Source organism: Schistocerca americana, chromosome X, assembly GCF_021461395.2.
Source record: "Schistocerca americana isolate TAMUIC-IGC-003095 chromosome X, iqSchAmer2.1, whole genome shotgun sequence".
NCBI lineage: Eukaryota > Metazoa > Arthropoda > Insecta > Orthoptera > Acrididae > Schistocerca > Schistocerca americana.
The window spans coordinates 596,770,088-596,787,942 of NC_060130.1; the positions used below are offsets into that span (position 1 = coordinate 596,770,088).

Sequence of the window (17,855 nt, forward strand, 5' to 3'; positions counted from 1 at the left end):
ATAACCGTTGAGAATACGATGAATGTAAAGGAGGCCAACGTGCAATACTTTCCATGAATGGCTCCATTGATTCAGTCCTGTCGCGGCGGTTCTCTGTTGATGATGTTGTAATTCGGCAGCTAGAGGGAAAGAGAAAGTATTTTTCGGCCTGGAATTTCGCGTGAATTGGTTAGTGGTACACGTTCTACAGCGGTTTCACTCTTCGATTTGGGAAAGCTGTCCCAGACAAGAACTGGATCAACAAACAGTACCATCACTTCAAGAGAACCGGTTCCATTTTAAAGGGAAAAGTCTTAGCCATCCTCTTGTGTCACACTAGACTTTACCTTGTCCGGCTGAATGAGTGACTTGTGCAACAGCTAGGATGGGTTGTTATGTCATGCCTGCAGCGGCGTTGTACCGCTTTTATTGTCGGCGTCACACCCAGCAGGGGGTTGCAAACCATTGCTTTGTTTGAGTTGTGATAGTGCTACGTGTTATGAACTGCAGTTTTTAAATCGTTTAATCATTGTATAAAGACACATTTCCACTCTACTCTCTTTATAAATTAGTGTGAGACTCTGATTACACAACTTCCCTGCAATAAACTTACCACTGTCGCATCAACAGTAAGCTGTCAGATTGATGCCCCTCGGTGAATGTATCTAGGAAACTTAAGCATCATGAACTCTAATGGAACGAGTCAAGAAGATTATACTTATGCAGCGTTTATGTATGTTTTAGGGGTCCTTGTTTTAAATGAAATAAGTGATGCTGTTATATTCAGTAGATGGAAGTGCGCGGTAGATGTGACTTGATAATGTCGAAAAACCCTTTATTTGACAGAAAGTAAGCTCGGAATGAATTTTGAGAGATGTAGGTGAAAACAAGAAATGAACCTTGAATGTTTAAGGTCGCCTATATCAAATGGATGTAGAGAAATGCGTGAAATGCTACAACCAACAACATTCAGATACATGCTTGGATTAGTCAGAATTATCTGATTGGAAGTATGAGCTTGGGAAGTTGCATGACGATCTGAAACGGCTGTTTACTGTTTCTTTCAAAGTTCGGTTTTTACGTTTCGACTTGTCTTGTTATGTTCTTGGCTATTTTTGTATCGTTTCAACGTTCCTAGACCTATTTTTCTAGCGCTGCCGCCGTTTACGAACTGTAAGGGACATCCGTGAAACGTAATGTCACTATGTCAAAATCAGCGAAGGAAACATGAATGGTGTACCGGGATCAACTTCCTTCATTCGTATACTGGTCAAATATCTTACGTAAGGGTCGAAAACTTCACTTACACTGGTGAGACAAAGTTACATATTTATAATTTCTATGTCACTGATATGAGCCCTCCAGCTATCGACTAACTTAGTGCCGGCCACAGTGGCCGAGCGGTTCTAGGCGCTTCAGTCTGGAATCGCGCGACCGTTGCGGTCGCAGGTTCGAATCCTGCCTCGGGCATGGATGTGTGTGATGTCCTTAGGTTAGTTAGGTTTAAGCAGTTCTAAGTTCTAGGGGACTGATGACCTCAGATGTTAAGTCCCATAGTGCTCAGAGCCATCTGAACCATCAGCCATCTGACTAACTCAGCGAAATTCAACTCAAATGAATATAGTGCCTATTAAAAACCGGAAAATACAACAAAGCTAGACCACAATACAATAAAATCTTTACACTAGCCAGTACTACTGCAGGCAATCGCAATAGGACACGTAGCTACCAATTCACGGTAATTTGCACTGGAAACTTACTTCTCCTAATCCATATTCACCTCAACTTTCAGCAAAAGTAGTAGAAACTGCTGCCAAAATCGAGCACATTCACGACGAGCCTGGCAGAAACTGCTTACTGGCACTGCACCAACTGCTCAACTTTACAACTTCAGAGCGCCTCCTTAAATTTTATTAAAACGTCTCCACTTTAAAATCAGTCAACACTGTGCTTACAGACTGGTCGGCTTTTTCTTGAGAACTGGACTTTTTCGTTGGTTCTACCCTATCTTCCACTTCTTCCGCTTTTCTACTTCTTGCTGCTTTCTAGAAGGGCCTCTGGTTACTATAGTCTACATTATAACGAGCAGAAAGGTTTACTTTGATCTAATTGAAAACCTCCTCAACCCTTAGAAGAGCCTGAAAGAGCTATCCTGGTTTACATGATAACGAACAGAAAGGTTTACTTTGATCTAATTGAAAACCTCCTCAACCCTTAGAAGAGCCTGAAAGAGCTATCCTGGGTAATCTGTAACTCATGGATTCTCTCCATTCAAGCAACTCTTGCCGGCCGCATTGGCCGAGAGGTTCTAGGCGCTTCAGTCCGGAACCGCGCGACTGCCACGGTCGCAGGTTCGAATCCTGCCTAGGGCATGGATGTGTGTGGTGTCCTTATGTTAGTTAGGTTTAAGTAGTTCTAAGTTCTAGGGGACTGATGACCTCAGATGTTAAGTCCCATAGTGCGCAGAGCCATTTGAACCAATCACCTCTTCTCTCTTTAGGGAAGTCTAACAACTGATCAAGTGAATGCCCACAAATCCGATTATGGATGAAGTGGTACTAAAACGCTTTTCCCGTGCGTACGGTCGACAGAAATCCCTAGCTTAATGTCCATGACAACAGTCGTGGTCATACTGTGGCAGTCTCTTGCACTGTACATCATGTCTGGTACACCCCTCCCCCACCCCCTGGATCAAAATGCAGACTGAATACTTTACTGCTATGAAAATAAAATATAATATTCTCTCTCCTCCTTTTTAACGCTGTTTTAGTTGGTGCATCTACGAAGCATCAGCTGTTGATACTAACACATGGACCACCAAAATTTCTGCAAAATAATTTATCGTACTTTGCATTCTATAGCTGCATATTATACAGTATTTGGTGACAAATGGGCCGTTCCACCAATTCGTCGTGAGTGCACCCGTTCGTAAAGGGCAGCTGATTTGTCGCATCGAATGCCATGTTCATTTATAACTACACCACCTTCTCAAGCTTAAATATTGTTGGAAAACACAAATCAGGTTGGCATTGTTACTATACAACCTGATTCGTTTTCCAAGAAATCCTCACTTCAGTTATCCCTAATCATTCCACTCCCTAACTATAGACCAAGAACATCACCGTCATCAATTGTTTCTCCATCATTTGGAAGCAAGGAAGAATGGGGTTTAACGTGCCCTGGACGACAAGGTCCATAGAGACAGAGAACAGGTTCTTATAGGGGAAGGTTGGGAAAGGAAATCCACCGAGTCCTTTCCGAAGGAATCGTCCCGCCGTTCACCTTAAGCGATTTAGAAAACACAATTGAAAATCTAAATCTACATGGCCGGAGGTGAATTTGAATCGCCGTCCTCCCGAATACGGCTCCACTGCGCCGCTCCGCTCGGTCCTGTGCACTATCAATGGTTTTAAGCTAACATCTTAACAGATTCATTATTATAATTATTGTTATCATTATTATCAATCATCGATACAGTGGCATGATTCACGATCAAATGCAAATGGTTTAAAAAATAAAGGTAAACGAATTTGTTCCGAAGATTTTATTTGTAGAGCTGAAAAGCAAGCATCTCTGACTGCTACGTGCTGGATCCACTTTCGATTATCGATACAGTCGATGATTTTTACGTGGTGCGAAAACTGGTATAGGAAGCTTTCATCCTCATGATTAGAACTGAGAAGCTATTAGGAGGAGAAGCAGCGATTCCAGTAAAAAAGAAAAAAAAAAGCCAGCGTTAGAAGCCAGGATAGATCTGTAACACCATCATCTTCCATCATACTTACATTGGAAGGTAAGAAAGATTGAGTGATAGGTCACCATCGTATGGCAGTCTGGGTGTCATTACAGTTTGGTTTTCTTAGCCCTAACGGACTTGGATCACTCCCTGAGCAGATGAAGGCACGGATAAGCCTCATAATTATAATGAAACATCTTTACGATCATGTACAGTGGTGTAAAAAACGCAACGACGAAATTAACTTTAGCATGATATGTCATTGCCATGTAATATACAACGGGCGATCAAAAACATTCCACTCGAAGGCCGTACAGTCCAGAATCGGATGCCAATCAGGGAAAATCACCGTGAGGAAGCAATCATCCGACCGATGCAAGTTGAACATATCCATTTGATAAAATACCGTGTACTGCTCCTGGAAGAAATCCGCAACTGCCTGATGCACATCCTCATCCGAGAGGAATCGTTGACCGTTCCAAGTCTTTTTAAGGGACCGAAAGTGAGATAATAGCACGGGGAGGGATCAGGACTATAAGGTGGGTGCTAGAGTGTCTCCCACTTCAGCTGGCGTAATTTCTGCGTTACGACTGACGTCTTGTGTCGAATCGCTACCAGCACGAAATTTACCGCACCATTCCAAACCGTGGTTTTCAACAGACATGTTGCCACACACATTCTTCATTCTCCGATAGATGTCTGCCGGTTTTTGTCCTTCGGCAGCCAAGAAAAGAATAAGAGCACCTTGGTTCTGTTTCCGCAGTCGGAAAAACACGAATGCAACACTAATCCCATGGCTACATGCAGTGCTTATGTACCCATATCGGAGTAGCTCTACGTTGCACATACACTGTAGCAATACATTCAAACGGTAACTTTCTGAGCGCCCCTTTATAATTCGATGAAATTTAGACCATACACTGGTGTGCAAAGCGTAAGGGGGAAAGTAACTTTCGCAAGGTGTGTCGCTGTCGAGTAACAGAGCTCGATGAAACTTGTACCGTACATAGGAAAGTGTTACAGTACAGAACAGTATAGAAGCTAACGGAAAGAAATACGCGATGAGATATATAGAAATGACACTTTAATTCATAGACAATAATTACACTGAAGTCATCGCGACCCATGATGGTCCTCAGGGACACGGTTCTCAATAGGGCGGCAATGCATGCTCTACTACGTACTCCCATACTGACCACAAGGATGGTAAGGAGTTCTTTCGGTAAGGCGTCCCATTCCTCCATCAGTGCGGTTGCCACCCGCAGGATGATCGTTAGTGTATGTGGCGTGCTGCAGTACGTCTTCTGAACGCATCCCATACGTGCTCAATACGATTTACGTCGGTGGAACGGGCAAGACAGTCCATTCGCCGAATATCCTGTCGTTCCTTAAGGTCCTCCACAAACGGTGATCGATGCGGCTGCGCATTGTAATCCGTAAAAATGAAGTCAGGGCACAAGCAATACTGAAAAGACGCACGTGGAGAAGGAGTAAAGTGTCATAATAACACTGACCGGTGAGCATACCGCGATCAAAGGTTTGGAGTTCAGTACGCCAAGAAACAATGTGCCTCACCACAACATCTAGATCACCAAAACGCTCATGTACAGCAACGCTGGATGTACCCTCATACAATGAGAGGCGGGAACACACAATGCACCCAGGAAAATCGTCGAAGGTGATAGTTTTTATGGTCCAGAAGGTACAGTGTGGGGAGGCTTCATGTTGCACTGGCGTGCTGACCTCCAGATCTTTGAACACGGCACATTCAACGGTCAACGTTGTTGTGACACTGTATTCCTACCCCACGTGTGTCTTTTCAGGTGTGCTTTCGGTCCTGACATAGTTTTTATGGGTGACAATGCGCGACCTCAACGAAAAGGGCGAGGTAGTGGAGGTCTTGGAAAATAGGATATCTAAGTCTACGTCTACATGTGCCAGGCAGAGGGTTCATCGAACCACCTTCACAATTCTCTATTATTCCAACCTCGTACAGCGCGCGGAAACAACGGACACCTACATCTTTTCGTACAAGCTCTGCCAATTTTCGCGCCATACAGATATCTTTCCTAAATCGTTTTGCAATTTGTTTTGATCTTCTGATGACTTCATTAGTCGATAAACGACAGCGTCATCTGCAAACAACCTAAGAATGTTGCTCAGATTGTCTCGCAAATCGTTTATACAGATAGGGAACAGCAAAGAGCCTGTAACACTACCTTGGGGAACGCCATAAATCACTTCTGTTTTACCACGAACTGTGACCTCTTGGACAGGAAATCACGAATCCAGTCACATAACTGAGACGATATTTCGTAAGCACGCAATTTCACAAGCCGCTTGCGTGGTACAGTGTCAAAAGCCTTCGGAAATCCAGCAATACGGAATCAATCTGAAAGCCCTTGTCAATGCACTCAACACTTCATGCGAGTAAAGAGCTAGTTGTGTTCCACAAGAACGATGTTTTCTAAATCCATGTTGACTGTGTGCCACTAAATCGTTTTCTTCGAGGTTCAAAATGGTTCAAATGGCTCTGAGCACTATAGGACTTAACTTCTGAGGTCATCAGTCCCCTAGAACTTAGAACTACTTAAACCTAACTAACCTAAGGACATCACACACATCCGTGCCCGAGGCGGGATTCGAACCTGCGACCGTAGCGGTCGCGCGGTTCCAACCTGTAGCATTCTTCAAGGTAATTCGTAATGTTCGAACACAATGTATGTTCCAAAATCCTGCTGCATATCGACGTTAATGATATGGACCTGTAATTTAATGGATTACACCTACTACCTTTCTTGTATACTGGTGTGACCTGTGGAACTTTACAGTCTTTGGATACGAATCTTTCGTCGAGCGAACGGTGGTATATGATTGTTAACTATGGAGCTATTGCATCAGCATACTCTGAAAGGAACCTAATTGGTAGACAGTCTGGACCAAAAGACTTGCTTTTATTAAGTGATTTAAGTTGCTTCACTACTCCGAGGATATTTACTTCTACGTTACTCATGTTGACAGCTGTTCTTGGTTCCAGTTCTGGAATATTTACTTCGCCTTCCTTTGTGAAGGCATTTCGGTAGGCCGTGTTTAGTAACTCTGCTTTGGCAGCCCTGTATTCGATAGTATCTCCATTGCTATAGCGCAGAAAAGGCACTGATTGTGTATTGCCGCTAGCATACGTCACATACGACCAGAATCTCTTTGGATTTTCTGCCAGGTTTCGAGACAAAAGTTTCGTTGTAGAACTATTATAAGCATCTCGCATTGAAGCCCGCGCTTAATTTCGAGCTTCTGTAAAAGACCACCATCCTTGGGGATTTTGCGTCTGCATGAATTTGGCATGTTTATTTCGTTGTTTCTGCCAGAGTTATCTGACCCGTTTTGTGTACGAAGGAGGATCAGCTCCGTCGTTTGTTAATTTATTTGGTATAAATCTCTCAATTGCTGCCGATACTATTTCTTTGAATTCAAACCACATCTGGTCAACACTTACATTCTTAATTTGGACAAATGGACTTTAATCCTATTTAGTCCGTGTGGGATGCGTTGTGAAGACGTATTTCACCACGTCCACATACTCCAACGACCAACCAGCATCTGTCAACCGCACCGGAGGACAACACAAGAACTCCTTACTAGTCTTCTGGCCGGCATAGGAGCACGTTGAAGAGCATGCATTTCCCGGCCCATTAAGAAGCAGGTCACGCCCTTTGTATTATCCAGGGGACCAACATGAATCTCAGTGATTCTAGTGTAATTATTGTCTTTGAATAAAAGTGTTCTTTCTGTTCGTCTCATTGCGTATTTCTTTCAGTTAACTTCTCTACTATACTGTCCCAGCCATTTTTATGTGCCGTCCAAGTTTCATCGACCTATGTTACTTACAACTGACATGTCATGCGAGTGTTTCTTTCAAACATTTTAAGAAGGGACTATCTACAACCGTTAAGTAATGTATAAAATGCATGTTTTACCATCAGTTGCTTTTATTTTAAATCCAAATATCGGCCGGCTTCAGTCAAGGACCATCTTCCCGGATAAGGGTTAAAATTGTTTAAGCGACAACATTACATTTGTCAGTGCTTAAATAATGTGTAGAGCATGTCATGAATATCAGTATACTACACAGGACTTTTAGAAGCAATCATACTAATACCAAGTGTACACATAATGCTCTACACTTATGTAAATACTGACAAATGTAATGTTGTGGCTTAAAAAATTTTAACCTTTGTCCGTGAAGATGGTCCATGGCTGAACCCGATCGATGTTTTGGTTTAAAGTAAAAACAGCTGATGGACAAACATGCATTTTATATAAAGTTACTTTCGTTCTGCACATCAGCGTGTATCTTGGATGGGACTTCAAAATGTAAATTATACATGTCGTTCCATGTTAAGACCATTGCGTGACAAGACTGGTGTATTGTCAGAAAAGAGTGCATGCTCCCGGTTTTCTGCAGACACCGTTCTGCAGCGGTAGGGATAATAGGTGCAGCACAGTGTGGGAACGAAGTGGGGCGGAACGGGAAACATACTCAAAAGATAAACCACGCAGGACAGTACGACTCTTGTGGTCAAAACGTCTGACCTGCTCATAGATTCACCATGAAATTCTGACGGTATGTGGACCAAATTGAAAGTCGCGTCCAGCTATAAGGAAATGCTACCAGCAATTTCACTAAGGCCGCAGTAATGTCGGTAATGCTGATCGGGAAGGAAGACCATCGACACCGACTACAGTCGACAATACCCAGGCAGTCGAGGAGCCAATTCGCAGCAATCGCAGTTTTTCTGACGATGAGAATGTTTACACAGCTGTTCTAGAATGGCTACATGATCAAAGAGCGGCTTTCTATTGTCGAGGAACTGAACGATTGGTAGAAATTTCCGATTGTTTTTTTACAGAGACTCGATGACTACGTTGCAAAGTAGCGTCAGGTATCTGTGTCACTTTGAAGTGTAATGCAGCATTCAATAAAAGCTACTTGGCCTGTCACAATAAAGTGTAATTCACTTTCTGAAGTCCCTTTTCTGTCGTATTACACTCACATATTAAGTAAGAGAAAAGGGAGTGTCTGTATGTCTCTGCATCCAGCCTGATCTCTCTTATCTTTTTCTCTTGATCCCCACGTGATGTACACTATGATAACAATAGAACTATTACACAGTATTCGGCAAAGACTGATCCTCAAGATTTTTCCAACAGAGTTTCACATAAACAGCGTCGTATTTCTGCCAAGAACAACAACCGAATCATCTAGTGCCACGTACCCTATTTGATAAATTGTTTATCTGCATTGGTTACTAGTTACCAATGAATTACAGCTACTAACGCCTTTAACAATACTAAGAAGATGGAATCATATTGCCGGCCGGAGTGGCCGAGCGGTTCTAGGCGCAACGGTCGCAGGTTCGAATCCTGCCTCGGGCATGGATGTGTGTGATGTCCTTAGATTAGTTAGGTTTAAGTAGTTCTGAGTTCTAGGGGACTGATGACCTCAGAAGTTAAGTCCCATAGTGCTCAGAGCCATTTGAATCATTTTTTTGGAATCATATTGACTACATGCAAAATATCGTCTACGAATAAAGCAAGCTGTGTTTCACACGAGTGGTTTTTCCTTAACCCGCGCTGACTTTTTATAATCCCTTTGCTCCATGAATCTCATAATGTTCTAGCTTAAAATATGCTCTTGTGACCTGGAAGAGACGGACATTCTGTCACCTCTTTTTGTAAACGGAAGCGACTAGCACTCCATCCCACTGACGTGGGGCAATTTGATGACCGCCCTGAAATACGCCTTACTGAGTAAAACGCTGCTTGGTCACTTCATACCTTAAAAGAAGGAACAAAAGAAAATGTTTACATTTCGTACTTGATTTTTTCATCTGATTTCGATTATTCGGCGCATGCTCGTCACATTTTCATTTCTTGTATATGAAGACGGTGTTGTTAATGTCTCTTACACACTAGTTCCGTCACACATGTACTTTTGTTTAGGATCCGCAATGAGCAAACAGCAAACTGCTGCGTTCTAGCACTAGAAAAACTGCATTACAGTACTGCAATCATAACCCTCTCCGCCCCGCCGCTGTCAATGATGACTTTGGTGCAGCTCAATATGCCGAGTTCAAGGCGATTATGTCAACGATTCGCCACTTTCCTTCGCATACTGAGGAGCATATTATGTTGTTACTTCTCGATGGAACAGCTAGTCCCTTCGCCTGCAGTGATTCGCAAGTGCTGCTACCAACAATGACACGTGAAATGTGTTGCATATGTGCCAGGCGCATCAATCGCTGACACTCGTCAACAATGCTTTGTTACAAATTTCTTACACTGCTCGTTTCCTCGATCAGTGAGAGGAATTTTTGCAAATAAAATAAATATCCAGTTAAAGTTGTGTCACCGCTAACTGAAAGTAAAATTTTCGTGAAATACTATTAACGAATTCCTGTTAGTTTCTTTATTAATAAAAGTCCGCCAACTGCCTGTACTTCAGTATATTATTGACCATTATCTATCTCACAGCTTAAGTTTTATTTTCATTCATCAGATATTTAATTGGTGGACTCCGTCATGGCATGATGAATCATGCACATCATTTTACGCAAATCTGCGTCACTTTTTGTCTGTGATGATTTTCCTCTCTTTTCCATACAACATATTCTCATATCCAGTTGTTGCACGATATGAATGAAGCATTGAAACCGCTCTTAAGTTTTTGTGCATCGTCCTTATCTACAATATCCTTAGGAGGGAAGCAGGTTTCCATAAAATACAGATGTAGCTGCTTTACCAGTTGACGATGGAAACCCTGAATGAAATATTTCATCCCTGAAGATAGAGATTTTACGTTGAAGTACGTGTAAGCCAATAGAAGGCAAAATATCGGCGTTTGATGAACTTTCTTCAATAAAATATAAATTATGGTAATAGATTAATGTAAAAGTTGTCCCCTGAAAATGGCCTAAGACGCCGAAAGCCAATTCGTCATCAGATAAACATAATAGTGCAGAAAATTAGCAAAGTATTTCTTATTTAATATTATAGTCACATTCTGCAGGCACTACCAAAAGTTATTCAGTTAATAGTAATAGTAAATTACTGGACACAACGAATTAACAGAGTACAACTCATACTTTTCATACAGCTGAAAAGTAGTTAAAGCTAATTCTCAAATATTTGCATACGTAAGAGTTATCTTCAGTGACATCAATACGTCGCGATTCTAATATGAGTTTCTAGATAATCAAAAATTAATACAGCCTCAGAGAAATCCCCCAGGTGATTTAATGTGTGATCAGCATTTTAAATATCAAAAATCTCGGTTGTCACAGAAATTCTTATTTCTGCGGAACAGTATCGCATTTCGCTTTGAAAGATATAAGAATAGTTATCTCCATTCACGAGCAGTGAAATTGTTTTACGTTACCTGTTGCACTACTGATATTTGTTTTAAATATCGAATAATAAATGAATAATTATGGAATACGGGGAGTAGCTCAGAACCGGTTCACCTCTTGCTTTAATAAAAGTCAGCAAAAGATCACTCTCCACAGTATTGAGAATGGCTGTGATGTGAGGTCCGAGTGGGGCACGATCAACTGGAAGGTGTCCCAAGGATCAGTGCTGGGGCCACTCTTGTTCCTTATTTATAAAAATGATATGCCTACAAGTACTACACATGATTGTAAAATATTCTTGTTTGCTGATGACACTAGCTTGATAGTAAAGGATGTTGTGTGGAACGGTGTGACTGTTTCAGACAGTGATGTTCAAGACATAAGGTCATGGCTTGTAGACCATAAACTAGCAGTAAATCACAGCGAGACTCAATTCTTGCAGTTTCTAACGCATAATTCCCCAAAACCTGACGTTTTAGTTGGCATATAATTAGTGAAACTGAACAGTTCAAATTTCTAGGTGTTCAGATAGATAGTCAACTGTCGTGGAAATGCCACGTTCAGGATCTTGTTCAAAGACTGATTACTGTCATTTTTACTGTTAGAACGCTATCTGAAGTAAGTGATAGTTCGATACGAAAAGTAGTCTACTTTGCTTATTTTCATTCGCTTATGACGTATGGTATTATATTTCGGGGTAACTCGTCCCATCCTCAAACCTAATTTTTGGCTCGTAAAGGGGCGTTTCTGGCAATAAGTAGTGTAATTTCGTGAACCTCATGTCGACCCCTGTTCATTAGTCTGGGTATTCTGATATTGGCCTCTCAATATATATTTTCTTTACTGTGATTTCATGTTAACAATATTAGTTTATTCCCAAGAATTTGCAGCTTTGACTCAGTTAATACTAGGCATAAATCCAATCTGCTTTTCAATAAGCTACCACAAGAATTCAAAAATCTTAGCAGTAATCCAGACGCTTTCAAATCCAAGTTGAAGAGTTTGCTCATGGGTCACTCCTATTCTGTCAAGGGGTTCCTTAAGCTGATTCCTGTGTTATATTGTTAATTGCGTTTACTTAAAATTATGGCTTGTCGTTTCTCTGGATTAATAAATATTTTATTTTATCTATCATTACTGTTCTATAGTAATTTCATGTGCTTACACGTTCCATGACCTTGGAAATTTGCTCTGCAATTTGATCCTATGGAACTGGAGGTGTAAAATAAAATAAATAAAATTGTTATCATTTAAGCAAAACATGTAAAGGACTTACCGACACGTGTGATTGTTTTTTATGTATCTTACAACACTAATTTATTGCATCTCAGTTTCTCTTTCCCCGACAACTAAAGAATACTATAGCTCACTAATATTACAAAATTCGGCTTTTCGCATTGGTACTGTAGTGATGACAGTGATTTTCATTGTATTTTACTGTCCACTAATTTTGTATAAGTTGTTTACTTGTCATTAATGTCATCTATTAACTGTAAATGCGACGATTCTTATACTCAGTACCACGAGACAATCTGATAACTGCGTAGAAACATGATAGGTGCAACTGAGGACTACCTAGTCCATCACTTTTGCCAGATTTACTGTTAAGTTGTAATCTGTTATTACTATGAAGTTTTAGTCTAAGGATGTACTTAGAATACAACGGCTTACATTATCTACATTTTCAATTATGAAATCAACTTTGATGTCATTAAACATCAACGTTATTAGTGTGATCAGCTTATTTCAAAATTTTAATGTTTCCTTTGTTAACTTGGTTCATCCCAATCGCAATTTTTGGAGCAGGAAATCGATTGACGACTGCACTGCTGTTTTGCATACGATACGAGTTTTCATAGTGTTCTATAACGCATGCTAAACTGCAAAGCAGAGAGAAATTTCTACAGCCTTGACGACATTGACTGAAATAGTATTCCTCTTCTTTGAAGGCTGAAAACGGGGACGCTGGCGGCCCTGTTCTGCGACGGAGAATGCGAGGAGGCGTCGAACGTGACGTCACTGGTACGGCTGGCCGTCGACCGCTACCACCGGCTCGTCCACGCCTTCAGCGGTGAGTATCCCAAGCATGACACGCCTTTCGTAGTGCGCTGCTGCCGACAATGCCAAAAGCTACGGCCACACGAATTATGTCTGCGGACTCAGCTTCATATCTGTCTTTGCTCACTTCACAAAAGAATTATAGTTTTTAATACGATTGTTCTACTGCCTGACGTCCTTGAACGTTGTATTAGTCGAACAGACAAGTATATGGTTCCCTTCTAGCGAACTAACAGGGCAATTGACAGGACAATAATGACATCAATTCGACACCTTTATAACAACAATAGGAAAATTGTAGTTCTATGTATGACAGCCTGAATATTACCTTAATAGAGCACAGAAAACTGACTACAGAGCTATTGTTAAGCACAAATTAATGCTATGTTCATTATATAGCCTTTTGTTCAATAGATAAGCTTAAAAAATTAACATCTTGGTTCTCAAGCCTTTTGAAATGGAAATAAAGCTTTAATTCGAATTAAAGTGACGGAAATGTGCGTACGACAAACTGATATTGAAAGGCATCTCAGACTTTAACAAAATGTTCTGTCTATGAAACTGATAATTATGTACACTGAAGCGCCAAATAAACTGGTATAGGCATTCGTATTCAAATACAGAGACATGTAAACAGGCAAAATTCGGCGCTGCGGTCGGCAACGCCTATATAAGACAACAGTCTAGCGCAGTTGTTAGATCGGTTACTGCTACTACAATGGCCCGTCATCAAAATTTAAGTGAGTTCGAACGTGGTGTTATAGTCGGCGCACGAGCTATAGGACACAGCATCTCCAATAAAGTGGGGATTTTCCCGTACTATTATTTCATGACTGTACTATGAATATCAGGAATCCGGCAAAACATCAAATCTCCGACATCGCTACGGCCGGAAAAATATCGGGCAGAACAGGACCAACGATGACTGAAGAGAATCGTTCAACGTGACAGAAATGCAACCCTCCCGCAAATTGCTGTAGATTTCAATGCCGGGCCATCAAACAAGTGTCATTGTGCGCACCATTCAACGAAACATCATTGATATGGGCTTTCTGATTCGAAGGCCCACTCGTGTACCATTGTTGACTGCACGACACAAAGCCTTACGACCCGCCTGGGCCCGTCAACACTGACATTGGACTACTGGTTACTAGAGATACGTTGTCTGGTCGGACAAGTCTCGTTTCAAATTGTATCGAGCGAATGGACGTGTACGGGTATGGAGACAACCTCATAAATACATGGGCCCTGCATGTCAGCAGGACACTGTTCAAGTTGGTGGAGGCTCTGTAATGGCGTGAGACGTGTGCAATTGGAGTAATATGGGACCCCTGATATATCTAGATACGACTCTGACAGTTGATACGTACGTAAGCACCCTGTCTGATCACCTGCATCCATTCATGTCCGCTGTGCATTCCGACGGACTTGGGCAATTCCAGCAGCACCATGCGACACTTCACACGTCCAGAAATGTTACAGAGTGGCTCCAGGAACACTCTTCTGAGTTTAAACACTTCCGCTGGCTACCGAACTCCCCAGGCATGAACATTATTGAACATATCTGGGATGCCTTGCAACGTGCTGCTCAGAAGAGATCTCCACCCCGTCGTACTCTTACGGATTTATGGACAGCCCTGCAAGATTCAGGGTGTCAGATCCCTCCAGCACTACTTCAGACTTTAGTCGAGTCCATAGCATGTTGCGTTGCTGCACTCCTGAGCGCTCCCGGGGACCCTACACGATATTAGGCAGGTGTGCCAGTTCCTTTGGCTGTTCAATGTAAATAGAAACCAGATGAATGTTGACAAAAGATAAGAAAATGTCTGAAAATTTTACCCAGCCTACACAAATCATTAATATTTGCTGTGTACATGATAGAGATTATACAAAAGTGTTGAATATGTCATCGGGTTTAATAGCAAACATGAAAAACTTCCTCCTGTTATCCTTCGGCAGTACATGACCCTCAGAATCAAAATTCACTTGTAGTCCGTGCATTAGTCTACAGTGCAAGGGAGTTCGATACAATAACTGTGGATACTGAATGTCAAAGAATTTTGAATGAAACTATTGTATAAAGTGATCGTTAAGATTTTCAGGACCAAGTACAAGAATTTTCAAGATATTTTACTTAATATTTCCGACACATCTAATGAGGTTATCATGGGAGAGCGCGAAAACAAAATTTTCGGACCATCACAACGAAAAGTCGTCTGCTGAACGATGTGATCTTTCAAACTCCAATGAGAAAGTTCACTGTCTATTTCAAAAATAAATCCTCAGTCCCATTCAAGCATCTGAGGAACAATAAACATTTTAAGAATGTGGTACCCCACAGCTCCCAATATTTGAAGAACGTCTAATTTACCGCCAAAAGCTGCTCATGGAAATTCTTGATTGAGAAACCAGTTCGATCCACTGTCTACCATCAGGATCATAAAAATATTAATATCATCACACAAAGCGATAAAATCAGTATCGTCAAAAAATAAAATCCATGAATTTGTCGCTGTTCTCAAATGGTAAAAAATGTGCAAAATGGTGCACTCATTCATGTTATACACTCCTGGAAATGGAAAAAAGAACACATTGACAGCGGTGTGTCAGACCCACCATACTTGCTCCGGACACTGCGAGAGGGCTGTACAAGCAATGATCACACGCACGGTACAGCGGACACACCAGGAACCGCGGTGTTGGCCGTCGAATGGCGCTAGCTGCGCAGCATTTGTGCACCGCCGCCGTCAGTGTCAGCCAGTTTGCCGTGGCATACGGAGCTCCATCGCAGTCTTTAACACTGGTAGCATGCCGCGACAGCGTGGACGTGAACCGTATGTGCAGTTGACGGACTTTGAGCGAGGGCGTATAGTGGGCATGCGGGAGGCCGGGTGGACGTACCGCCGAATTGCTCAACACGTGGGGCGTGAGGTCTCCACAGTACATCGATGTTGTCGCCAGTGGTCGGCGGAAGGTGCACGTGCCCGTCGACCTGGGACCGGACCGCAGCGACGCATGGATGCACGCCAAGACCGTAGGATCCTACGCAGTGCCGTAGGGGACCGCACCGCCACTTCCCAGCAAATTAGGGACACTGTTGCTCCTGGGGTATCGGCGAGGACCATTCGCAACCGTCTCCATGAAGCTGGGCTACGGTCCCGCACACCGTTAGGCCGTCTTCCGCTCACGCCCCAACATCGTGCAGCCCGCCTCCAGTGGTGTCGCGACAGGCGTGAATGGAGGGACGAATGGAGACGTGTCGTCTTCAGCGATGAGAGTCGCTTCTTCCTTGGTGCCAATGATGGTCGTATGCGTGTTTGGCGCCGTGCAAGTGAGCGCCACAATCAGGACTGCATACGACCGAGGCACACAGGGCCAACACCCGGCATCACGGTGTGGGGAGCGATCTCCTACACTGGCCGTACACCACTGGTGATCGTCGAGGGGACACTGAATAGTGCACGGTACATCCAAACCGTCATCGAACCCATCGTTCTACCATTCCTAGACCGGCAAGGGAACTTGCTGTACCAACAGGACAATGCACGTCCGCATGTATCCCGTGCCACCCAACGTGCTCTAGAAGGTGTAAGTCAACTACCCTGGCCAGCAAGATCTCCGGATCTGTCCCCCATTGAGCATGTTTGGGACTGGATGAAGCGTCGTCTCACGCGGTCTGCACGTCCAGCACGAACGCTGGTCCAACTGAGGCGCCAGGTGGAAATGGCATGGCAAGCCGTTCCACAGGACTACATCCAGCATCTCTACGATCGTCTCCATGGGAGAATAGCAGCCTGCATTGCTGCGAAAGGTGGATATACACTGTACTAGTGCCGACATTGTGCATGCTCTGTTGCCTGTGTCTATGTGCCTGTGGTTCTGTCAGTGTGATCATGTGATGTATCTGACCCCAGGAATGTGTCAATAAAGTTTCCCCTTCCTGGGATAATGAATTCACGGTGTTCTTATTTCAATTTCCAGTAGTGTATTAACAGTCATGTTATTTTAACGGTTTACTTGTTTACGAATGAGTGCAGTGTTTAGCACATTTGTATGACTGACGACGTAATTTCTTACTGTTTGACAACAGCGATGAATTCACGGACTTTATTATCTGACGCCATTGATTTTAGCCCCTAGTATGATGTTTTAAATGTTTTCATGAATCCCATGATGGTCTGTGGCACGAAACTGTTTGTTGAATAAGGAAACTTTATATGCAGATCTTAGCGATAAATCACGGCGTTCTTCGAACAGTAAACAATTAACCATCTCAAAATGAAAAAGAGATGAGTAGATGCATTCCAAGGAGAAAAGTAACAGGACAAATATTGTCATGTGAAAGGAAGATAACAGATATTTACTTTTGGGTTACCTCTGATATTCTGTACCAAATTCCAAAGGGTGCCTGGATACCAAATGTGCACCTTACGTCGGTACACCTCAAACATGACAGGTCGGTTGGTGCGAAAAATGAAGGTTAGTTCCGATAACAAGGATAGCATTTTGTCTGAATAGCTGTATCGAAACATGAAGATGATGTAGGACGAAGCTCGGACAGAACTTCGCACGCTTGATGAGATAAAAGGAATTATTCATACAATTAAGGGAGAGGAAAATTTAATTGTCATGGGGGAGTGTATTTCGAAGAGAAAGAAAAATAATAAGAAAAT

At 42.5% G+C, this 17,855-nt stretch overlaps 1 protein-coding gene across 2 annotated transcripts in view; it reads left to right on the forward strand.

Moving 5' to 3' along the window:
- The window catches only part of LOC124554978 (elongation of very long chain fatty acids protein AAEL008004-like), a 338,538-nt gene that overhangs the window by 224,372 nt on the left and 96,311 nt on the right, over positions 1–17,855 (forward strand). For both annotated transcript variants that reach the window (XM_047128717.1, XM_047128716.1), the window contains exon 3: positions 13,074–13,195. In XM_047128717.1, the coding sequence (XP_046984673.1) occupies positions 13,074–13,195 (122 nt within the window). The remainder of the gene's footprint in view (positions 1–13,073; positions 13,196–17,855) is intronic.